The sequence below is a fragment of the Lepidochelys olivacea genome (genome assembly GCF_965140295.1).
Source record: "Lepidochelys olivacea isolate rLepOli2 genome assembly, chromosome: 2".
Lineage (NCBI taxonomy): Eukaryota > Metazoa > Chordata > Testudines > Cheloniidae > Lepidochelys > Lepidochelys olivacea.
Window position 1 is genome coordinate 122,357,547 of NC_140412.1, and position 25,118 is coordinate 122,382,664.

A 25,118-nucleotide genomic window follows, 5' to 3' on the forward strand; every position below is an offset into this window, starting at 1 on the left:
CTCTCTGACAATGTTGGCATAGAGTTAGTGAATTGGCCTAGCCTCCCCAGCTAGTGAACTTGTCATCTTTGTCCATTTCATGACCAGCTGCTGTTTCTAGAGGGCTATACAGGTGTGTCATGTTGCTCATACTAACGTTTGTTCCTGTGCCTGATCTTTTGAAAATGTTTGTAAATTAAATTGTCTAACAGGTCTGATGAGCACAACTGATATGAAAACTTTCGCCACCATGCCTCCTATCTGACTATAATGCGTATGGACATATGATCTAAAACCTGCAGCATTCAAACAACAGTAATGTGTTGTTAATGTAATTACTAGTTGTAATTTGAACCCATTCCTAGATATCTGTTTCACAAATAAAGTAGAAAAAATAGGCTTTCATTTCAAGAATGCATTTTAGCAAAGATATTCCTGTTATTTACACAAATTCCAATGTGCTTTTAGCTGATATTTTACGCCAGGGATCGGCAACCTTTGGCACGCAGCCCGTCAGGGAAATCCGCTGGCAGGCTGGGACGGTTTGTTTACCTGAAGTGTCCACAGATTTGGCCGATTGCAGCTTCCACTGGCCGGTTCGCCGTTCCAGGCCAATGGGGGCTGTGGGAAGCAGCGTGGGCCAAGGGATGTGCTGGCCGCCGCTTCCCACAGCCCCCATTGGCCTGGAACAGCGAACCCGAGCCACTGGGAGCTGTGATTGGCTGAACCTGTGGACCCTGCAGGTAAACAAACCGTCCCGGCCCGCCAGCAGATTTCCCTGACAGGCCGTGTGCCAGAGGTTGCTGATCCCTGCTTTAAGCCATAACTCTAGTGTATGATTTGCACTTAAAGCAATAAAAAACCACACGCTGAGATTATGTATCTACTATTGAAATGGGTGATTTAGCTGATTATAGACAGTGGGGTTTTGGAGGAGGAGGGGTTGTCACTTGTCTGATATGATATTCCAAGCACTTTTAATAGTTTCCTTGTTACCATTCCAAAATGATAGTCACTTAACTAGGGTTGATTATGCCCAGTGCTTAATTTGTAATGAAAGAGGTGCCAGGGCTCAAGCAATTTTTTACATACATAACAGATGCAGCAAACCCAGAGGTGCCAGGGCTATGAACTGCCAAGCCTAGAGGTGCTGGGCTCAGCCCTGGCAAGACCTAGCACAAAATTAAGCACGATTACGCCCAGCTGAGACTTTTAGAAAGACCATTGTCTTTGTGTGCATGAGGTTGCACAGTGGTGTTTAAAATCATGTTATTTGCAATGTTCGGGAACACACTTGGCAAACACATCTCCTTTTCCTAGTCTAGGCAGGGCCTTAGTGACTTGCTTCCATGAACCTGCCGGGAGCAGCATGAATGAAATTTACCCCGAACAGAACAAGGCAAACCCGCTGGTGCAGGAAACCAGCGACGGGCGGAGGCTGAGGGATGAAACGCCCCGTGGGGGGCTCCGGGCGCTTCCGGGGACAGGAGGGCGGGACGCCGGGGCTCAGCGGAGCTAACACAAGCCCGAGGCCACCTCCCCTTTGCCCAGCGCCACCGGAGCCGCTTCACTCGACCTGCGCTCAGCAGCGATCGACGCCGCCAGCCGCTCCCGCGCCGGTACCGCAGCCGCCGCCCCTGGTTCCAGCCCCGGCCTGGCGCCCCCTGCCGCGGTGCCCGGGGGCCGCCCGCGTGTGGGGCGGGAGCTGCCGCGCTCGCTGCCTGGGGCGCGGTGGGAACCCGGAGCCGGCCGGGGCCGGGGCTGCGACTTGTGTTTAGTTTCCAGCCTGGGGCTCGGGGTCGCTCGGGTCTGGCGGGCGGGCAGGAGACGCTGGGAGGCGGAGTCGGGCCCGGGCAGCGGCCCCAACGGGGTTGGCTCAAGCAGCCGAGGGCGGCGGCGGCGGCGGCGGCGGGGGGAGGGTCCGGCTGGTGTCCGGTGAGTTTCGTTTCTCTTGCAGTGAGCGCTCCTGCTCGGGGCGCTGGGAGAGCGTGTGCGGTGCGGGGTGAGAGCCAGGAACCGAACCGTGAGCCCCGCGTGTGATGGAAGCCGCCAGGCCGGGGGGTGCGGCACCCTGTGCTCCTGGTGGGATGGGCGGGAGCGAGGGGGCAGCGTATGGGGGGGACAGGGGAGGAGTCAGGCTCCTAGGAGACCGGCCCCCGGAATCTTGACTCCACCTCACAATAGGCACCTGGGGGCCTTTCCTGCCTTGAGAAGGTGGCTCAGCCTGTGGTTTCCTCCTCCCAGTAAGACCAGGTGGAGGAGGGGGGTTATTTAGCCTTATGGTCCCTCCTAACCCTGTGATTCTGTGCGCCTGGCGCTGGGTTTCTTAGTGCCAGCCAAGGACCCTTCCCTGGTTCCCTTGCCGGTGGGCTAGGGCAGACCTGGTGGGTGTGGTACACGCAGCACAGGTTGCTGGCTTGTAGGTGTCACATATGGAGTGGGTCCTCTGGAAAGATTTAAATATGAGGATTGAAGTTACTTTGCAGACTAATTCAAGAAGGGTGTTTCATGCATGAGAGAAGTGCCAAGAAGGAGAGACGATATTTGGTAGAAGAGGTTCTTTAATTTAGCAGACAGAAACATGATGAGATCCTATAGCTGGAAGTTGAAGCTTGACACAATCAAATGGAAAGTAAAGTACAAATTTTGAACAGGGAGGATAATTAATCATTGGAATAATCTCCCTAAAGACCTGATGGCTTCTCAGACACTTCACATTTTTAAATTAAGATTGGCTGTATTTCCAAAAGAGATGCTGTAGTTCAGCCACAAGTTATGGGGTTGATGTTGCCCTGATGAACATGTGTGAAGTATCTTCACACGCTTATAAGGAGAGTGAAGCTATTGGGCTTATGCAGATAGTCATGAGAGACCATCGTGATCCTTAAAATCTGAGTCCTGTACAAATTTGATGTTTGCTAGCATTGGCAGAATGGAGGGAATGGGGCGGTTTGGGCACGGGATGTTGCTGGAATGAACAGACAAAGAAAGTAGACCAGTTATGCAGGGCCTTGAAGTCAAGAACAAGAAGCTGGAACATAATGCAGTTTGGAAGGGGAGCAAGCCCTTTGATAAACAAATCCGTCACATCTCCTAGTTTCCCATTTCTACTCCATAACTTTTTGTTTCATTCAACTGGATTTATTGAATATGTATACGTTAAGTACAGTATTTAAACAGAGATGGACAATATGATACACACCGCTACCTGACACATGCCTCAGATGCACTGTGATGAACAACATGAAATGAAGTGCTCTGTTAGCACTATAGCCCCTTAATATCTCTGTGATAGTTTTTAAATGTAATATCAATTCTAGAAAAGGTAGCATTTATTCTCATGTATATGCAGGTTAGCAGTTATCAAATACATTTGATTTTTTCCCCTAATTTTGACTCTTTTCCCTCTCTCAGCTTCAGTAACTAGAGGAGAAATACACTGGAAATTTGCAAGACTATAAAGCCTGTGGCAGCTGTCAGGATTGCAGGATTGTTTCTTACTTGGACTGTATTGACCATAGATCTAGAAATTTTTCTAAATTCCAAAAGAATTGTCTGTTGTGGCATGGAAACTCGCACTGTAATGCAGGGAGTTATCCTACACAACACAGAGCAAAGGGGAAATACGAGCAATACCCTTTTATGAGATCCCAGAAGTTTATTCCCTCTGCCATGTAGCAGTCTGTACCAGCACACATACAGATTCCACTCTGTTTGGGAAACTAAAAAAGCAGCTCCATTATCATGGTCATGAAAGGAATCTGATCGGCTAGGTCTAATGGTGTGGACTGTGGTATACATAGACCTGTTAACCACAGAGAAATGCATTCCTCTAAGGGAGAGGGAGACGAGTGTTCTTTTCCTAATAGGATTATTGTAAAATGGAAAAAGGCTGATAATTTATTTACTTGGTAACATTGCCCTCAAACTGTGTTAAAGAGCTTTAATCCAGATGGTCAATTAACATTCTAAATCAAATGGAGTCAATGTATTCCTGCTATTTCCAAGGTAGTAGCACTATTTTTGGAACCAGGGTGAGTGTCCATTCGGATGCTGATTATCTGTTTTAGGGTTTTGATAAACTTCTGTCTTTGGTAATAAGACCGCGTGATTAAGACAGAGGGTTTTGATAAACTTCTGTCTTTGGTAATAAGACTGCGTGATTAAGACAGAGGGTTCTGATAAACTTCTTTCTTTGGTAATAAGATTGCATGATTAAGACAGATCGGTCTTGCAGTATTTGGTCAGAGGTGTTTAGGAGCTAACAGATTTATATTTTGCTGTTCTATGTCTCCTAGTTTTGGGGTCAAGGAGGACAAAGAACAAGTGACAGTACTGAGTCTGATTTTTTTCTGTAACAGAATACATTTAATTTAAATCATCGTGCCATTTAATTTCAAGGTGTTTTAATAGTGCCAAAAAACTACATGATGCAAAAAACAAACAAAAAACTCTGCAGGAATTAAAACTCTAAATCATGTATGACATCTGCACAAGAGAAGTGCAAGTCTTTACCTGTGTATGTGGTGTAAAATTCTCTGTGGATTCTTTTTTTAAATTCAATCTAAGCTTTACAGTGCAGAAGTGTCTCATGTTCCAGTGGTACTTAGGGTAACCAAACATGGACTGAATCAGACTTCATGTTTCTGGTAACACTGCAACAGAAACTAATTTGTAATCTCTGGATGTCATGATGACCAACAATAATTCCTCCCTTCCCCCCCCCCCTTTTTTTTGTTTTGTTTTTTAGATTCAGTGGTACAATCGGACCCTCCCCTCTCACCGGGTCTCAGTGCCTAGGCTCCAGCCTAAGCTTGAATTTTACACTACAGTTTTATAACCCTGCTGCCTGAGTCAGCTGACCCAGACTAGCCACATCTGTCCCTCAGGTCTTTGTTGCAGTGTAGACCTAGCCTGTGTGTCTTGCCCAAGGCCACACAGGCAGTCTGTAGTAGAGCAGGGAGTTGATACTGGGTCTCCTGCGTCCCAAAATAGCACTGTAATCAGCAGTCCATCCTTCTACAATAATGATTTCTTTGTTACTGCGCTATGAGGGTGCACTTGAGAAATCCCCTAAATAGCTGAATATTTTTAGAATATTTTTATTAGAAAGTTGCCTTGACAGTTTTGTCGAGTCTCTGTAGTTTGTTCTCGCTCTTTATTGCCATATCAATAACCAAATAAATCCTCCACACCATTAATTTCAATTAGTATTGCCTGCTGGTCATAGGTTCTGAAAATACAAAAGATATCATCAGCTGTAATTGGGAGCTTTCCAGTAATTTCTTTATGCACAAGTATATTTACAATGAGCAACTACTGGGCGGCAATATGAAAATAAAGCCATTAAGTTAATGGAGATTAATAAAGAGACTGTAGTGTGGACTCCTTTTCATGGGCTATTGGACCGAGCTAACCAGATTCGCTTCATATAAGCTATAGAACGGTCATCAAATGTCAACGCTGGTTTGTTTTATTATTAATATGTGTTCTTGGATGGGCACATATGTCTACTACACATCTTCATTAGACTTTCTTTAATCCTAAAGGTTCTGTCATGCTACAATGTGAATTAAGGGTAATACATTCTTGTCGTGATTGCTGTCAGTGTCCCAATTGGTTGAATGAGAAATGCTGGAAGCAGAATTTCCAGTTGGTCACTGACAGACAGGAATAGATGGGCTGAGAGTATAAAACAAAATCACTGCTGAACAATTGCCCTCTAATTGAGGTGTCAGGAGGAAACAGGAACGGAAGTAAGAAAGGGATGAACCGGAAGTAAGAAAGGGATGAACCGTTAAAGAGAGAAGACTGCAATAAAGAGCTCTTGTCTTACTTGCGTTTCCCTCACCCTCACAACCTCCCTCTCCTACTTCCTATTATATTTTCCTATTTCTCTTCCCATTTCTCTTCCCTATGTCTGCAGAAGTGGCACTCCACCCCCTAGAACATATAGTCACAGGATCCACTCTCCATAACTCTGCTGTGAAATAGAAGACAAACACTATCCTAGAAAGCAGCGGGAAGCAATATGGGGATTTACCACTAATGAGTGAATAAGGCAGGTGTTTATAGAACTTTACACCCAAAATCAGTTGACAAAGTTATCAACCCAGCTCATCCAGTGACTATTTTACACCAGAGAATCTAATATAAATTCAAATAACTATGTACTACAGGTTGGATTAAAGTAAATTTGAGGCATTAAGAATTGCATAGCTGTGACTTAAACAACATGCCTGCAATAATGACCATTACATATAAAACATATTATATGAAAATATTATATAAAATGTATTAAATATTAAAATTAAATATGAAATATAAAACATTATATGAAATATAAATTGTATTCATGTGATTAGACAGTCTGCTAGATAGGTACTGAATTCCTGAAAAATAGCTTTTAATGCTATTGAAAATCAACATGAATCTTAGAGTGTTGGAAAACTTTGCAATTTGTGTGAGTTTGTCCCACTTGCTATCTGAAGGCTCTTTTATATAAACTCAGATTTTGAGAGAGAGAACACGTGATCCTTAAACTTATTTGACACTGTGCTAGATCCTGAGGTGGTGTAAAACTTCAGTGGAGTTATGGTGCTTTATACCAGCTGAGAATCTGGCACAGTAAATACTCCATTATATTTTAAATCTGTATCTTATGTGACCTTTCCTTTGTGTTTTATCTTATAGGTTCTGAACCATGGATAACCTCAGTAAAGGAAACACCACCTTTGCACTCAACCTATTCAAAAAGCTGAGTGAAAATGCCAATACACAGAACTTATTCTTTTCTCCTTTGAGTATCTCCTCTGCTTTGTCCATGGTTTTTTTGTGTGCAAAAGTGAACACTGCAGCCCAGATGGCAAAGGTATGTCTGGATAAACTTGAACCACTTAACACAACTTTGTATTTCCAGTAGAGATAAGGAGGTTTTAGTACCCTTATACCAGGCACTGGTGAGACCTCACCTGGAATACTGTGTGCAGTTCTGGTCTCCTATGTTTAAGAAGGATGAATTCAAACTGGAACAGGTACAGAGAAGGGCTACTAGGATGATCTGAGGAATGGAAAACCTGTCTTATGAAAGGTTTCAGAGTAGCAGCCGTGTTAGTCTGTATTCGCAAAAAGAAAAGGAGTACTTGTGGCACCTTAGAGACTAACCAATTTATTTGAGCATAAGCTTTCGTGAGCTACAGCTCACTTCATAATGCATCTGATGAAGTGAGCTGTAGCTCACGAAAGCTTATGCTCAAATAAATTGGTTAGTCTTTAAGGTGCCACAAGTACTCCTTTTCTTTCTGTCTTATGAAAGGAGACTCAAGGAGCTTGGCTTGTTTAGCCTAACTAAAAGAAGGTTGAGGGGAGATATGATTGCTCTCTATAAATATATCAGAGGGATAAATACCGGAGAGGGAGAAGAATTATTTAAGCTCAGTACCACTGTGGACACAAGAACAAATGGATATAAACTGATCATTGGGAAGTTTAGACTTGAAATTAGATGAAGGTTTCTAACCATCAGAGGAGTGAACTTTTGGAATAGCCTTCCAAGGGAAGCAGTGGGGGCAAAAGACCGATCTGGCTTTAAGATTAAACTTAATAAGTTTATGGAGGAGATGGTATGATAGAATAACATGATTTTGGTAATTAATTGATCTTTAAATATTCATGGTAAATAGGCCCAATGGCCTGTGATGGGATGTTAGATGGGGTGGGATCTGAGTTACTACAGAAAATTCTTTCCTGGGTATCTGGCTGGTGAATCTTGCCCATATGCTCAGGGTTCAGCTGATCGCCATATTTGGGGTTGGGACGGAATTTTGCTCCAGGGCAGATTGGAAGAGGCCCTGGAGGTTTTTCGCCTTCCTCTGTAGCATAGGGCACGGGTCACTTGCTGGAGGATTCTCTGTTCCTTGAAGTCTTGAAACCACGATTTGAGGACTTCAATAGCTCAGACATAGGTGAGAGGTTTTTCGCAGGAGTGGGTGGGTGAGATTCTGTGGCCTGCGTTGTGCAGGAGGTCGGACTAGATGATCATAATGGTCCCTTCTGACCTTAGTATCTATGAACCAGATATCTCTACTGAATGTTCTGTACCTATGGAAAACTCCCATTGTCATCCTTGCGAGCCTGAGAGTAGAATTTTGGTGGCACCATACAGCTGAGGTGTCTTGAAAAAGAGCTGTCTAGCTGCCTCAAGAGTTAGAAAAGAACTTCTTCAATTACATTCTCTGGGGTTAATATCAGATTATACTAATCCCCTAAATATGTCTTAAAAACATAGCCAGGAGCATTTTCTTAAAATCAGGCCCCCTCTAAGGTGTCAAGTTGGGCAACCAAAAAAATCACTAGTCACTTTTGAAAATGTAGGCCTAGTTCATTAAACTCTTAATGCCAAATCCTGCTCCAATGAGCACTCAGAACCTCGAGAGAGAAAGAGGGCCTAGGGAAGAAGAGTTGGGTGCCAAGTATGGAGCCCTGAGGTCCCACTGAAAGGTCAAGCAAAGACCTAAGAGGAGAACCAGGAGACAGAGTTACAAATGCAAAGACAGAACAAGATTTAGAAAAAGAAGGTGATCAATGGTGGCAAAATTGGCAGGAGTCAGGGAAGATGAGCATGGAGTTGAGGCCCTGAGATCTGTCTGCAAAGAAGGACTTCTGTGTTGTAGCTACATACCCTTTTAGGTTCTCTTAGCTTGTAGGTTTTTAGTGTAGTATGAAAGGGGTCCTGAGGTGAGAATTACAAATTTCAGAACTAAATTTACAGCTGTGTACTTAGAGCCTTATACAATATTGGGTTTAGGGGAGGGGAAGAGTTTGCCTAAACTTGCAGCTTCAACAGTAAAATAGGGTGAAGTTGAAACTGATTCCCTATAATATGTAAGGACTTTTAGAATTGGCCTTGTAACTGCCCGTGGGAGCCAGCTGAGGTCACTCAATTAGGGTGAACTGCAGTCAGAACTGGGCAGACAAACCCCAAAAGCTGGTGGATATTCCAATACTTAGATTTACCAAGCCAGCACAAAACAGCTTCTATATTACCTCACTGGTTACTCAGAAGTCCAAATAATGCAGTTCCTTTAAAGTACCCAGTCTCAGGCCTCCATCCAGACTCACATGTCAGATATGATGATGATTACTAAAAATCTTATCTCATCATATAAAATAAAAGGTTCTTCCAATCCCAAAGGGTCAGGCACACATCCAGGTCCACTTATAACTTAGCTCTTACCCAAAATACATGCTTATAGTCAATTCTTAACTAAACTAAAATTTATGAAAAACGAAAAGAGTTAGTGTTGGATAAAAGATCAATATACATACAGACTTGAATTCCATTCCTGAGGTTCAGATACATAACAGAGATGAGTTTTTAGTTGCCAAAAGTCCTTTTAGAAATAGTCTGTAGGTTATAGTCCAATATCCATATTCGGGGTGACTCCAGTCACTGACTGGGGATCTCAATTCTTATGGCTTAGGGTTTCCCCTTCTTGAAACCCAAAGCAGATCTGAGATGAAGGAGGATTGTGTCCCAGGGTTTTTATACATTTCCAGCAGCCTTTTGGCCTGAGAGAATAAGCTTAATCTTCTGCCTCCCAAACATCACGGCAATTAACATAGTGTAATTTATCCATTAAACAGTTCATATATAGTTTATCACAACCTTCAAAGAGATACATAGACAATAATACTATTTCACTCAAGTGTTTTCTAACTGTTAATATTCCTTTTTTGATCTTTGGATCAAAGCTATAGCAATAGACAAGACTTATTTGCTTACATCACAAGACTATGTCTTTTGTTTAGAATGATTAACTACCAGACTAGGAGACGTTGCTAAAAATTACATGCACTAGTGCGTGCAAACATTCTCTTGTTCTGTGTAAGTAAATCTCTTGCTCAATATATCAACCAGTACAACAGCTCTGCAATTGTTATGGTATTCATATCATGGCTTTTTTTTTTTTAGTAGTTATTACTTTTAAGCAAATTCAACATTTGGGAGGTAGTATTTTAAAAAAAAAATCAATCTTAATCAGTGTGTCACCTGAACTCAAACTGAGGATTAATTTTAAGCTTTAGTACTAATTATGTTTAAATAAACATTGAGACAAATTCTGCTGTTACATTGGTGTAAAACTGGAATAACTATTAGATTTCAATGGAATTGTGTCAGATTTACATCTATGTAAATGAAAGCAGAATATGGCCTGATCTTGATTTTAAAACCGTTGACCAACGAGACCGGATATCAGTGAATTTAGCCCAGAGACTTACCATGGATGTCCCACAGAGTTATCCCAGACTGCATTCGGTTGAATTGGGCCTATTGTGTCCTATGGGGACACTTCCTTCGATGAACCACCTGCCTCCCCTGTTGGCTGTTGTGGCCCTTTGGGAAGCCTCTGAGGTCTTGGGCTATTTTTGTCGCTTTTGACATTTGCCTGCCCACATACAGTAAAGCACTGTAGAACTAAAGTTTTCCCTTAGAAAGGGCTTTTCAGGGTGTCTTACTGCAGTACAGTGTTTCATACTAGAAGAGTCGTTCTTGATCTCTAGTAAATAAAGCTTGCTTGTATTAAAGCTAAGAACTAACGTACTGGAACACTAGGTCATCCATAGCATTTCTTCATTTCACTAATGTTTAAGCTCAAATAAGAGCCAGATCTGTTCTTGAATGTATTCCCAAGAGAACCTGTGCTAACTATTGTATTATCAGGTGCTTCATTTTAGTAAAGAAGAAGACGGAAAAGCATGGGGAATTGAACAATGCAAACATGAAATGATGCAACAAATAAAGCATTATGGAAGGCAAAATGGAGGCCCTGTTACAAAGGGACAAAGGCAGCAGCATCCTATGGTAGTGGTTGAATTGAAGGCATAGTTCCAAAACATTGCTGGAAGCTTTGGGAAAAGGACTGTTGAAAGGGATACCGTCAACATAAATCTTACCTTGTCTGAATTTTTTTCTTTAACCTCTTAGTCTTGCAAGTAACAGTTAAGATTAAGGAAAAATGAGGGACATTTCCCCCCAGTTTGTATGTTTGTGCATTTGACAGCACTTTGTGTTTCACTCTTTCTTCCATACAGACATTTTCCCCGTTTGTCAGGCTCTTTTGCACAATGAAACAAATTTAAAAAATGCAACTATAAAGCTACAAAAATTGACATGGGGATATAGAGACAGATATGAGACCTGAAGCTACTTTAAATTCATGTTTTGAAACTGAGTAGATTTCAAGTTGATTGTTTTCCTTTAACTCTCCAGAACTGTTCATTTATGTGCCCTAAAGCTAGGACTGAGTGAGGGGTCTCTTCAAAACAGCTATGTTTATTTCCATGGTAAAATGTTTTTTCAGCAGTTTCTCTCTTCGAACCTGCACAATGAGCTCCCAATGTATTATGTAATGGGAAATCCTTTCCCTTTTAAGGCTGCCTTGGGTGTTCAGGCTGCAGCTTTCATCTCTAAGCTTCTGAAAGTCATTGTACTAACCTGTCCCAAAGCCCATGTTTCAGCACATGTGGGTCATGCTGAGTGTATTTCTGTCTCTTTCTATAGGTGCTTTCTCTGGACAAAGGTGAAGACATTCATGATGGATACAGTCCCTTATTTCTGAAATTAACAAACCAGGCACTAATTATTTCTTAAGATTGACGTTTAAATTTCTTGCAGTAAGTCAAACGTTCAGTTTGCTTTTGTGTTATAACACATTTGCTACGCTTCCACTTCTGAGTGCAAATCCAGGGATTGGCTTTAATCTACAGGCACTATGTAGTTCAGGACCTGGCTAACCAAAGCCAGTCTCCTTGTAAAATCCAAACAATTTGTGTGCTCAGCTGATTGTTTGACAGTCCCTAGCTCTGAACTCTTGAGAACTGGAATGTAGTGTTGTCAATGGAAGGCCCAACAAACCCGAACTCTTCAGCATTCCATTAATCACTCAGGCATTTTTGGCCAGGATCTAAGATTTTAAGAATTTCCTTCCAATGGTGGACAGGGAGGGCAATAGGCATTATGGTGTGACTTTTTGAGGTGTCTTCTCTCCCCGTAAATTGGACAGTGCATTCAAAGGACACAGCAATGGGCACATAATTATTTTTTTAAACCAGACAAGAGTGATTAGAAATTCTTCAAAGACTTAGCTGAGAGTAACGGGTACTGGGGTATACATTTCCCTTTTAAAATGTATCCAAAAAGTGTACCCCTGATTTTAACTTTACTCTTTCTGACCCGCTTCGTTCATCTCAGAAAATTAAGAGGTAACTGAAAGTCTCTCTTGAGTCCTAGACTAAAAAACAAGCTTACATTTTCAGTAAGCCAATCAACCTTACCCTCCCCAATCTACAGTAATTTTATTACTAAAAGAGATTGCCAGTATAAATTGGCTCAGGGCTTGTCTACACAGCCAATTAACAGCACTGCAACTTTCTCTCTCAGGGGCGTGAAAAAAACACCCCCCTGAGTGCAGCAAGTTGTAGCGCTGTAAAGCGCCCATGTAAACAGTGCTCCAGCACTGGGAGCTATGCCCTTCGGGGAGGTGGTTTTTTTAGAGTGCTGGGAAACCTGTCTCCCAGCGCTACGCTGCGACCGCACAAGGCACGTTAAAGCCTTGTGTAGATTAGCCCTATGATCCAGAGCTCCTCTTCTCAATAAAGTTAAAACCACTGTGATTAAATATTTAAACTTGGCATCTTTGGCATTTTGTCCATAAAATGGAAGACTCCAAAATACAAATTGGAGAAAGACAGCATGATTTTGACCTAACCATGTAATTACTGACCTATTGACATTTTCACAGTAGACCTTTCCTAAGGCTGAAGAGCAGGTCACACATATGGTCCACACATACTGTACAAAAAAGATATAGAAATAACCCCCCTGCGGTTTCACTTCTGAACTAGATCAGGTTTGAGATACTCTGGGAGGGTTACAAAAACCTTTTCTAGAGACCAATTTACAAAGCTTTGTACTCTCAAACCGAAGCAAATTGATTGCCTCACTTCACCATGCAGTCTTGTTGTTGATCTGTCAGTAAGCCAGCTGCTCTGACTCAGAAGGTAATAATAGAAAATAGAAGAAGAGGTAGATTCTATGTTTGAGTCTTCTGCAACTGCACACCAGAAAAATGTATTGTTAATGCATCCTCTTTAGTTTGTCCTAGACATGTATAGACTCCTGCCGGAAATGCTACCATGCAGAGCTAGAACAACTTGACTTCTCTAGAGCTGCAGAAGATTCCAGAAAACATATAATTTCCTGGGTAGAAGAAAAAACTGAAGGTAAATAACTTGCAGAGTTCCACAGTGTCTCTCTAAACAGCTAAAGCCTGCTTAAAAAGCATATGGCCAATAGGAGAGATACAATAAGGGAAGGAGAAGAAAAACAGAACTGAATCCTTCAGATTAAGATGAAGTTCTTGTATTGTGCAGCTGGTAGAAGATACTGTAGTTAATAACACAACTAAGTAGATAGATGCGTACCAGCTAAAATCTATTCTTCCTTTAATGTGCCCTAAAGGTAAAATCCAGAATCTGTTGGCTCAGGGTGTTGTTGATTCAATGACCAGACTGGTCTTGGTGAATGCCATCTACTTCAAAGGCAACTGGGAAACCCAATTCAACAAGGATTGCACAGTGGAAATGCAATTTAAAATTAACAAGGTATGAAGTAGAGAAATGTCTCTAATTTTGCAGTACACTTCACCCAGAGAAAACAAGAAATGCTTTTAATAAGGATTGCCCTAAATACACTTTACCACAACCCTCTGTTCTATTCTATCCCATCCCATCCCCTCAACACAACCCCTTTGGTTAGTTTATTGTAAATATCTTTGAAGCTGCATTTTCAAATAAATACATTAGCTTAGATGTATCCCTTGTTTACTTCATTCTCTCTCTGTTTTCTGCTATACCTCTCAGTGTATCTTTTCAGCGTTGGAGGGCAGTAACCTTGACCATAATTACAGAACTTAAAATAGTCTGAATTTTAACATAGAAGGGAAGAATGTGGATAAATGAGTGTCAGACAGTTTGGGATTCCATACATTGTTCGGTGGTTAGAAAACCTGTAAGTCAGTTAACCTCCCTGTCCTTGAATCTGTTGCTGTTTTGTGTGCAGAACTACCACAGAATTAAGTTTACTTACAGAAACTGGTCCCTTCTGCTTCAGTTTTTACCCAGTGATAAAACTGGGACACAAATAATGCTCAAGTACCTCACATCTTGTAAGCTTTGATTTGTAAAATGTGTGGCAATTGCTTTGAGGAGGATTAGCCATGTAAATCAGGAGCAACTCTACTGCAGTCAGTGGAGCTAAAACAGCTATACTTAGGCCTTGTCTACACTACGAAATTAGGTCAATTTTATAGAAGTCAATTTTTAGAAACCGATTTTATACACTCAATTGCGTATGTCCACATTAAGCACATTAAGTTGGCAGAGTGCATCCTCACTACCATGGCTAGCATCAATTTACAGAGCGGTGCACTTTGGATAGCTATCCCATAGTTCCCGCAGTCTCCGCTGCCCATTGGAATTCTGGGTTAAGCTCCTAATGCCTGATGGGACAAAAACATTGTCGTGGGTGGTTTTGGGTACATGTCGTCAGGCCTCCCTCCCTCCGTGAAAGGAACAGCAGAAAATCGTTTTGCGCCTTTTTTCCTGGGTTACTTGTGCAGTTGCCATATCACGGCAAGCATGGAGTCCGCTCAGTTCACCGTCACCGTACGTCTCCTGGGTGCTGCTGGCAGACGTGGTACTGCATTGCTACACAGCAGCAGCTCCTTGCATTTGCAGCAGACGGTGCAGTAGGACTGATAGCTACTCACACCACCGTGTGTAAATCTCCTCATCTTAAAGTGCATCCACTCTACCCAAGGCATAACACAGTAATGCTAATTGTGGCGATAGGCCAGCCCTCCTTCTTGGAGAAGCTCATGCATCCTCTTGATGCTGTCTCCAAATAGCACAAACAGGGACTGGTAACATGAGTCTGAAGAGCTCAGGCCATTTGCGTACCAAGAAACTGAATGAAATGTGAGCCACCCTGTGTGTGTACCCATCCCATCCTGGATGGTGAAAGACATTCAGGAGTGCCTGGAAGTCCTATTATCTCTCAATGCCATCTTTTAGAGAGAGAATTTTATTGCCCAGCCCAGTCCATGCTATAGTCAGGCCAGCATTCCAGAAGCCATGATTTAGACAAACTGGAGAAATGGTCTGAAGTAAATAGGATGAAATTCAATAAGGACAAATTCAAAGTACTCCACTTAGAAAGGAACAATCAGTTGCACACATACTAAATGGGAAATGACTGCCTAGGAAGGAGTACTGTGGAAAGGGATCTGGGGGTCGTAGTGGAACACAAGCTAAATATGAGTCAACAGTGTAACGCTGTTGCAAAAAAAGCAAACATCATGCTGGGATGTATTAGCAGGAGCGTTGTAAGCAAGACATGAGAAGTAATTCTTCCGCTCTACTCTTCTCTGGTTAGGCCTCAACTGGAGTATTGTGTCCAGTTCTGGGCGCCACATTTCAGAAAGGATGTGGACAAATAGGAGACGGTTCAGAAAAGAGCAACAAAAAATGATTAAAGGTCTAGAAAACATGACCTATGAGGGAAGATTGAAAAATTGGGTTTGTTTCGTCTGCAAAAGAGAAGATTGAGGGGGGACATAACAGTTTTCAAGTATGTAAAAGGTTGTGGGGAGGAGGAGGGGAAAAAATTGTTTTCCTTAACCTCTAAGGAGAGGAGAAAAAGCAGTGGGTTTAAATTGCAGCAAGGGAGGTTTAGGTTGGACATTAGGAAAAACTTTTTAACTGTCCGGGTGGTTAAGCACTGGAATAAATTGCCTAGGGAGGTTATGGAATCTCCATCATTGGAGACTTTTAAGAGCAGGTTAGACAAACGCCTGTCAGGAATGGCCTAGATTATTAGTCCTGCCATGAGTGCAGGGGACTGGTCTAGAACTTCTCGAGGTCCCTTCCAGTTCTATGATTGTTTGGAAAAAAATCCAGATGCTACTACGATAAAAGACGGCCTTTTAAATTTACACTGTGAGAGAAATTCATATCCCCAATTCAGAGGAGGTATTTTTAAAACTGGTTTGTTTTAAGAAAACAGATAGGTATTAGAACCAGTCATATCATATAAATTCTGTTACTTCAATGGGATTACTCACATGCTTAAAACTAAGCCCTTAAGTAAGTATTTCCAGGATCAGGCCTTAACCAGAAGATTAGTTTAAAAGCACTGTAAATTAATCCCCCTGATGACTGAACTGTACAAATACCAACCCTTCTACTATCATGAGTAGAATTTACAAAAACTTATTGTAGTAACAATATGTTTTAGGAAAATAAACCAGTTTGCAAATACTTCCTATGCATTGTAGACCTATATTCCTCTGACACGAAATTTAAAGGAAAGTGTTTTAGCTTGGTAGCATGTTATTTTTTCCCCCAAACAAACATGGACCAATGTTATTTTATTGCCAGATATTCTGAATATTCTTGAATTATCATATTTCACTGTTAGTTAACATTAAAAATTACTCAAGTGGTGCTAATTCCAATACTGACACTGATAGTAAACATCAGCGTGAGCCTACGAACAACTATACATTTCCACTCACAGAAACGAATATTGGTGTTTAGGCACCCAAGCATTAAAAATTAATCCGACTTCCATGAAAAGAAAATCAAAGCTATACGTACTTCTGCATTATGTGCAATTCTGCACAATATTTAAAACGATACTGTGTTAAATTCCGAGTGAAAAATTCTGCCAACTACAAAAAAGTACCGTATATTGACAATCAGCATTTTAGAACTACATAAGCAGAAATAAACTGAAATTTTATGCTTAAGTAACAAACGTAAAGCAATGGGCCTGATTCTGTTCTTATTTACACAAGCTTTACACCAATGTTACTTAAATTGATTTCAACAGTTACTCTAGAATCAGGCCCATAATGTTGAAATTCCTCAATGTACTGTGAATTCTTTCTACTGCAGAAAACATTTCAGTTAAACAACATTTTGGGGGTACTTTTATATTCTCATCATTAGAAGCAAACACTGGCCCTGTGTCAAAATATTCAAATCTAGCAATGCATTAGTAAATCAGAGCCAAAAAGAGATGCTGCTGCAGATGGAATGAAATCTGCTACCAGAGGATAACTGGTTGTTTGAAGTATTCTTCTTGTTCAGTCACATATTGACTCGTCCCAGCTTACAACACTTGGGAGGCAATGTGGCTCAATGGACAGAGGGCAGGCCAAAGAAAACTGGGATTCTACACATACAGGAAGTTGTTTAACCTTTCCTAGCATCTCAGTTTCTCCATTCCAGTTCTGTGATTCTATGGGTATGTCTACACTATGGAATAAGGTCGAATTTATAGAAGTCGGTTTTTTAGAAATTTGTTTTATATATTCGAGTGTGTGTGCCCCCACAGAAAATGCTCTAAGTGCATTAAGTGCATTAACTCGGCGGAGCGCTTCCACAGTACCAAGGCTAGAGTCGACTTCCGGAGTGTTGCACTGTGGATAGCTATCCCACAGTTCCCGCAGTCTCCACTGCCCATTGGAATTCTGGGTTGAGATCCCAATGCCTGATGGGGCTAAAACATTGTCGCGGGTGGTTCTGGGTACATATCGTCAGGCCCCTGTTCCCTCCCTCCCTCCCTCCGTGAAAGCAAGGGCAGACAATCCTTTCGCGCTTTTTTTCCTGAGTTACCTGTGCAGACGCCATACCACGGCAAGCATGGAGCCCGCTCAGGTAACCGTCACTGTATGTCTCCTGGGTGCTGGCAGACGCGGTACGGCATTGCTACACAGTAGCAGCAACCCATTGCCTTGTAGCAGCAGACGGTACAGTACGACTGGTAGCTGTCCTTGTCATGTCCGAGGTGCTCCTGGCCACGTCGGCTGGGAGCGCCTGGGCAGACATGGGCGCAGGGACTAAATCTGGAGTGACTTGACCAGGTCATTCTCTTTAGTCCTGCAGTCAGTCCTATTGAACTGTCTTATGGTGAGCGGGCAGGCGATACGAATTGCTAGCAGTCCTATTGCATCATCTTCTGCCGGGCAGGCAAGAGATGAGGATGGCTAGCAGTCCTACTGCACCATCTTCTGCTGAGCAGCCATGAGATGTGGATGGCATGCAGTCCTTCTGCACCGTCTGCTGCCAGCCAAAGATGTAAAAGATAGATGGAGTGGATCAAAACAAGAAATAGACCAGATTTGTTTTGTACTCATTTGCCTCCTCCCCCGTCTAGGGGACTCATTCCTCTAGGTCACACTGCAATCACTCACAGAGAAGGTGCAGCGAGGTAAATCTAGCCATGTATCAATCAGAGGCCAGGCTAACCTCCTTGTTCCAATAAGAACAATAACTTAGGTGCACCATTTCTTATTGGAACCCTCCGTGAAGTCCTGCCTGAAATACTCCTTGATGTAAAGCCACCCCCTTTGTTGATTTTAGCTCCTTGAAGCCAACCCTGTAAGCCGTGTCGTCAGTCACCCCTCCCTCCATCAGAGCAATGGCAGACAATCGTTCCGCGCCTTTTTTCTGTGCGGATGCCATACCAAGGCAAGCATGGAGGCCGCTCAGCTCACTTTGGCAATTAGGAGCACGTTAAACACCACACGCATTATCCAGCAGTATATGCAGCACCAGAACCTGGCAAAGCGATACCGGGCAAGGAGGTGACGTCAGCGCGGTCACGTGAGTGATCAGGACATGGACACAGATTTCTCTGAAAGCATGGGCCCTGCCAATGCATGCATCATGGTGCTAATGGGGCAGGTACATGCTGTGGAATGCCGATTCTGGGCTCGGGAAACAAGCACAGACTGGTGGGACCGCATAGTGTTGCGGGTCTGGGACGATTCCCAGTGGCTGCGAAACTTTCGCATGCGTAAGGGCACTTTCATGGAACTTTGTGACTTGCTTTCCCCTGCCCTGAAGCGCATGAATACCAAGATGAGAGCAGCCCTCACAGTCGAGAAGCGAGTGGCGATAGCCCTGTGGAAGCTTGCAGTGCTAGACAGCTACCGGTCAGTTGGGAATCAATTTGGAGTGGGCAAATCTACTGTGGGGGCTGCTGTGATGCAAGTAGCCCACGCAATCAAAGATCTGCTGATATCAAGGGTAGTGACCCTGGGAAATGTGCAGGTCATAGTGGATGGCTTTGCTGCAATGGGATTCCCTAACTATGGTGGGGCCATAGACAGAACCCATATCCCTATCTTGGCACCGGAGCACCAAGCCGCCGAGTACATAAACCGCAAGGGGTACTTTTCAATAGTGCTGCAAGCTCTGGTGGATCACAAGGGACATTTCACCAACATCAGTGTGGGATGGCCGGGAAAGGTACATGACGCTCGCATCTTCAGGAACTCTGGTCTGTTTCAAAAGCTGCAGGAAGGGACTTTATTCCCAGACCAGAAAATAACTGTTGGGGATGTTGAAATGCCTATATGTATCCTTGGGGACCCAGCCGACCCCTTAATGCCATGGCTCATGAAGCCGTACACAGGCAGCCTGGACAGTAGTCAGGAGCTGTTCAACTACAGGCTGAGCAAGTGCAGAATGGTGGTAGAATGTGCATTTGGACGTTTAAAGGCGCGCTGGCGCAGTTTACTGACTCGCTTAGACCTCAGCGAAACCAATATTCCCACTGTTATTACTACTTGCTGTGTGCTCCACAATATCTGTGAGAGTAAGGGGGAGACGTTTATGGCGGGGTGGGAGGTTGAGGCAAATCGCCTGGCTGCTGGTTACGCGCAGCCAGACACCAGGGCGGTTAGAAGAGCACAGGAGGGCGCGGTACGCATCAGAGAAGCTTTGAAAACCAGTTTCATGACTGACCAGGCTACGCAAGTTCTGTTTGTTTCTCCTTGATGAAACCCCCCGCCCCTTGGTTCACTCTACTTCCCTGTAAGCTAACCACCCTCCCCTCCTCCCTTCAATCACCGCTTGCAGAGGCAATAAAGTCATTGTTGCTTCACATACATGCATTCTTTATTCATTCATCACACAAATAGGGGGATGACTACCAAGGTAGCCCAGAAGGGGTGGTGGAGGAGGGAAGGAAAATGCCACACAGCACTTTAAGCATAGCACTTTAAAAGTTTACAACTTTAAAATTTATTGAATGACAGCCTTCTTTTTTTCGGGCAATCCTCTGTGGTGGGGTGGCTGGTTGGCCGGTGGCCCCCCCACCACGTTCTTGGGCATCTGGGTGTGGAGGCTATGGAACTTGGGGAGGAGGGCGGTTGGTTACACAGGGGCTGTAGTGGCAGTCTGTGCTCCAGCTGCCTTTGCTGCAGCTCAACCATACACTGGAGCATACTGGTTTGGTCCTCCAGCAGCCTCAGCACTGAATCCTGCCTCCTCTCATCATGCTGCCGCCACATTTGATTTTCAGCCCTGTCTTCAGCCCGCCACTTACTCTCTTCAGCCCTCCACCTCTCTTCCCGGTCATTTTGTGCTTTCCTGCACTCTGACATTATTTGCCTCCACGCATTCGTCTGTGCTCTGTCAGTGTGGGAGGACAGCATGAGCTCGGAGAACATTTCATCGCGAGTGCGTTTTTTTTTTCTTTCTAATCTTCACTAGCCTCTGGGAAGGAGAAGATCCTGTGATCATTGAAACACATGCAGCTGGTTGAGGGAAAAAAAGGGACAGCGGTATTTAAAAAGACACATTTTATAAAATAGTGGCTACACTCTTTCAGGGTAAACCTTGCTGTTAACATTACATACATAGCACATGTGCTTTTGTTACAAGGTCGCATTTTGCCTCCCCCCACCGCGTGGCTACCCCCTCAACCCTCCCCCCTCCCTGTGGCTAACAGCGGGGAACATTTCTGTGTAGCCACAGGCAAACAACCCAGCAGGAATGGGCTCCTCTGAGTGTCCCCTGAAGAAAAGCACTCTATTTCAACCAGGTGACCATGAATTATATCTCACTCTCCTGAGGATAACACAGAGAGCTAAAGAACAGATGTTGTTTGAACGCCAGCAAACATACACTGCAATGCTTTGTTGTACAATGATTCCCGAGTACGTGTTACTGGCCTGGAGTGGTAAAGTGTCCTACCATGAAGGACGCAATAAGGCTGCCCTCCCCAGAAACCTTTTGCAAAGGCTTTGGGAGTATATCCAGGAGAGCCGCGAATGCCAGGGCAAAGTAATCCTTTCACATGCTTGCTTTTAAACCATGTATAGTATTTTAAAAGGTACACTCACCGGAGGTCCTTTCTCCGCCTGCTGGGTCCAGGAGGCAGCCTTGGGTGGGTTCGGGGGGTACTGGCTCCAGATCCAGGGTGAGAAACAGTTCCTGGCTGTCGGGAAAACCGGTTTCTCCGCTTGCTTGCTGTGAGCTATCTACAACCTCATCATCATCATCATCTTCTTTGTCCCCAAAACCTGCTTCCGTATTGCCTCCATCTCCATTGAAGGAGTCAAACAACACGGCTGGGGTAGTGGTGGCTGAACCCCCTAAAATGGCATGCAGCTCATCATAGAAGCGGCATGTTTGGGGCTCTGACCCGGAGCGGCTGTGCGCCTCTCTGGTTTTCTGGTAGGCTTGCCTCAGCTCCTTAAGTTTCACGCGGCACTGCTTCGGGTCCCTGTTATGGCCTCTGTCCTTCATGCCCTGGGAGATTTTGACAAAGGTTTTGGCATTTCGAAAACTGGAACGGAGTTCTGATAGCACGGATTTCTCTCCCCATACACCAATCAGATCCCGTACCTCCCGTTTGGTCCATGCTGGAGCTCTTTTGCGATTCTGGGACTCCATCATGGTCAGCTCTGCTGATGAGCTCTGCATGGTCACCTGCAGCTTGCCACGCTGGCCAAACAGGAAATGAGATTCAAAAGTTCGCGGTTCTTTTCCTGTCTACCTGACCAGTGCATCTGAGTTGAGAGTGCTGTCAAGAGCGGTCAAAATGGAGCACTCTGGGATAGCTCCCGGAGGCCAATACCGTCGAATTGTTTCCACAGTACCCCAAATTCGAGCCGGCAAGGCCGATTTAAGCACTAATCCACTTGTCAGGGATGGAGTAAGGAAATTGATTTTAAGAGCCCTTTAAGTCGAAATAAAGGGCTTCATCGTGTGGACGGGTGCAGGTTTACATCGATTTAATGCTGCTAAATTCGAACTAAAGTCCTAGTGTAGACTAGGGCTGAGTTGAATTTGAAGCTCTCACTGCTCAGGAGAATGCCATGAGGCCTAGGCTATCAGGTAGTCTAGAGTCTCTCCCACTGAAGCTTGTCCACTTTGTGCAAATTAAATTGTCATTGGAGCAGGGATTAAATGTGAGTCCCCCTCCTCTGAGCTGAGATTCTTTACTCTGCACGTGGATGATCTAGTGCTTTTCCCCTTCCAAATTCTAATCCACTGTTCTTCTGAAATTGTGTTATACATATCACCTTTCATTTTGTAAGCAAGAAAAGAGAAATAATTTTTCCACTCTACTTAGCACTGATAAGGCCCCAGCTGGAGTATTGTGTCCAGTTCTTTGGGAAAGATATGGACAAATTGGAGAAAGTCCAGAGAAGAGCCAAAAAAAAAATAATTAAAAGTCTCTAGAAAACATAACCAATAAGGAAAGATTGGAAAAGTTGGGTTTGTTTAGTCTGGAGAAGAGAAGACTGAGGGGGGACATGATCACAGCCTTCAAGTACGTAAAAGGTTGTTATAATGAGGAGAATGATAAATTGTTTTCCTTATTCACTGAGGACAGGACAAGAAGTAAGGGACTTAAATCACAGCAAGGGATATGTAGATTTAACATCAGGAAAAACTTCCTAACTGCAAGAAAGACGAGAATGGTGAGGTAGCCTCTATTTTTGGACCAAATTCTGTTAAGAGAGACAGGCTTTCAAGCCACACAGAGCTCTTCTCCAGGTCTGGGAAAGGTTCTCCAAGGATTACAGCAAAATGCAAGGTGGAACAGATCATGGACTGACATCCCATCACTGGAAGTTTTTAAGAAAAGGTTAGACAAACACCTGTCAGGGACGATATAGAAAATACTTAGTCCTGCCTTGGGGCAGGAGACTGGACTAGATGACCTGTTCAGGTCCCTTCCAGTCCTTCATTTCTATGATTATATGATTTTCTTACTTTCATATTTTGTTTCCTTCTCAGACTCTTTTCAACAAGATGCACAGATTTACCAATGTCTGAGGTTGAGAAGAGAACTTTGTGTGTTATTGTTAGTGCAAAATGCTTAGTTATGGAAAAGGTAAGAAGATTGCTGAGAATTTCTTTTTCAGAATTTCAAATCATCAACAGCTGGCAAATTACACATTTCACAAGAGTTGATGATTATCTGTAGCAATGTGATATGCTTTGGAAAGTGGTGACACCTGCAACATTTTGTGTAAACTCTGCAAGCCAAATTTTGCTCTTACACTGATATAAATGCATCGTAATTTACTTTAAACCAACAGGATCTGTGGGGATCAGGCATTCTGAAAATCAGGCTTTTTATTTAGGTACATAAATCTGGGTTTAAGTGATTACCTGTAGGCACCCACATCTGAAAATTATATCAAAGTGACTTGCCCACAGTCACACTGGAATATAATGGCAGAGTCAGAAATAGACTCCTGAGCCCCAGCCTTGCACCTTTTGCACACGATCCTCTGGGGATGTAACATTCTGGACAGCTGAACTAATCCATGCAATCCTAAAATGGACTGGTTATAGCAAAAAGACTTACAAATATTCCCTTCAAAAATCCTAACAGTAACTAAAACCATAAACTTACAAAGAAGAAATGCTTACCTGGCTATAGAGAGGAAGTTTGAAACTTGCTAGATATTTGGTGTGGTGTCTTGCAGGGTGCTGGAATATAAAGCATTTGCAACACCCACTGGCATTATCATATGTTGAAATTATTAGATGTATGATTTCTTAACGGTATCTTGCATAACTAAATAGAATGCAATCCACAGAATATTTTTTGTTAGTCATAAAATATAATTATCATTCTTATACTCCTGGAAAGATAAGACACTATTTGTCAGAGGCTACCTCTGCTGTATATTTTCACTGATCCTCCAACACAAATCTGCCCTAAATATGGTGGATTAGGCCCCCTTGGGAATCCTCCTCCACTGCCATAGAGCCACCGTAGCCAGGACTAATGAACAGAGTGTGGCTAGGGAAAAGTGAATGTGCATAACTTTATTCACATGAGAAGGCCCATTTAATTTCACATGAATAAAGTTGTGTATGTGCTTAAGTTTTTGTAGGATTGGGACCTGAATCTTTATACTTTCACCAATCCCATAAATAATCTCAGAACAGAGATAGGATAATCTAGTGGTGTTTTATTTCGTAGCTGAGAGATCTGACAAAGCACGGGACTGGATAACAGATTTCTCAGTTTTAAAGCCACAAGGGACCATTATGATCATCCGGCTCAGTGGTTCCCAAATATTGCACCAAGGCAACCACCAACTGCATTTTCTTTTCTTTTCTTTTTTTTTTTTTGGTAATCCATTAATACACGTGTGCACCCTCTGCCTGGCTCCACAACCCAAATCCCAGCCTGGTGTAGAGGGAAGCCCCACCGCGGACAGGATTTGGAAAGAAAGCCTGCCTCAGCTGTTGTGGGGTGAGCAAGGGGTGGGCTTGCTCTCCAAACCTGCACCCTCCCTCAGGGCTTCCCCTCCAAACTGGCTGGGCTGGGAGAAGTATATGTTTGTTTAGGCCAGTTCTGGCCCTGGACATGATAACTGATCTGTAACCTTCCAGGACCCACCATCTGGAAAACACTGATCTAGTTGGCCTCCTGCATAACACAGGCCAAAGAACCTCCCCCATTAAACTCTTCTTCAAGCCCATATCTTCTGTCTGAGCTATGTATAGCGTATCGTTCAGAAAAATCACCAGTCTTGATTTAATGATGTCATGTGATGGAGAATCTTACCCATGTAGGTAGATGTAGACTGTGATTAAGTCAACACTAAACCTTCTCTTGGATAAACTAACCAGGTTGACCTTAAGTGTCTCACAACGTGGTATGTTCTCCATACCTCAAAACATTCTTGTAGCTCTTTTCTGAACATATTCCGATTTTCAGCATCCCTTTTAAGGTGTGGACTCTGCCA

The 25,118-nt window shown here is 43.4% G+C and overlaps 1 protein-coding gene across 1 annotated transcript; it reads left to right on the forward strand.

Annotated features, from left to right (window-relative positions):
• Window positions 1–1,396: 1,396 nt before the first annotated feature.
• LOC311516750 (serpin B6-like) lies at window positions 1,397–23,184 on the forward strand (the record flags this gene model as incomplete). The annotated part of the gene is made up of 7 exons (XM_084621092.1): window positions 1,397–1,598; window positions 6,673–6,850; window positions 10,703–10,861; window positions 13,146–13,263; window positions 13,502–13,644; window positions 18,469–18,576; window positions 23,146–23,184. Exons 2-7 carry the CDS (start codon window positions 6,683–6,685, stop codon window positions 23,182–23,184), a joined length of 735 nt encoding a protein of 244 aa, XP_084477218.1. The 5' UTR covers window positions 1,397–1,598; window positions 6,673–6,682.
• Window positions 23,185–25,118: the final 1,934 nt, after the last annotated feature.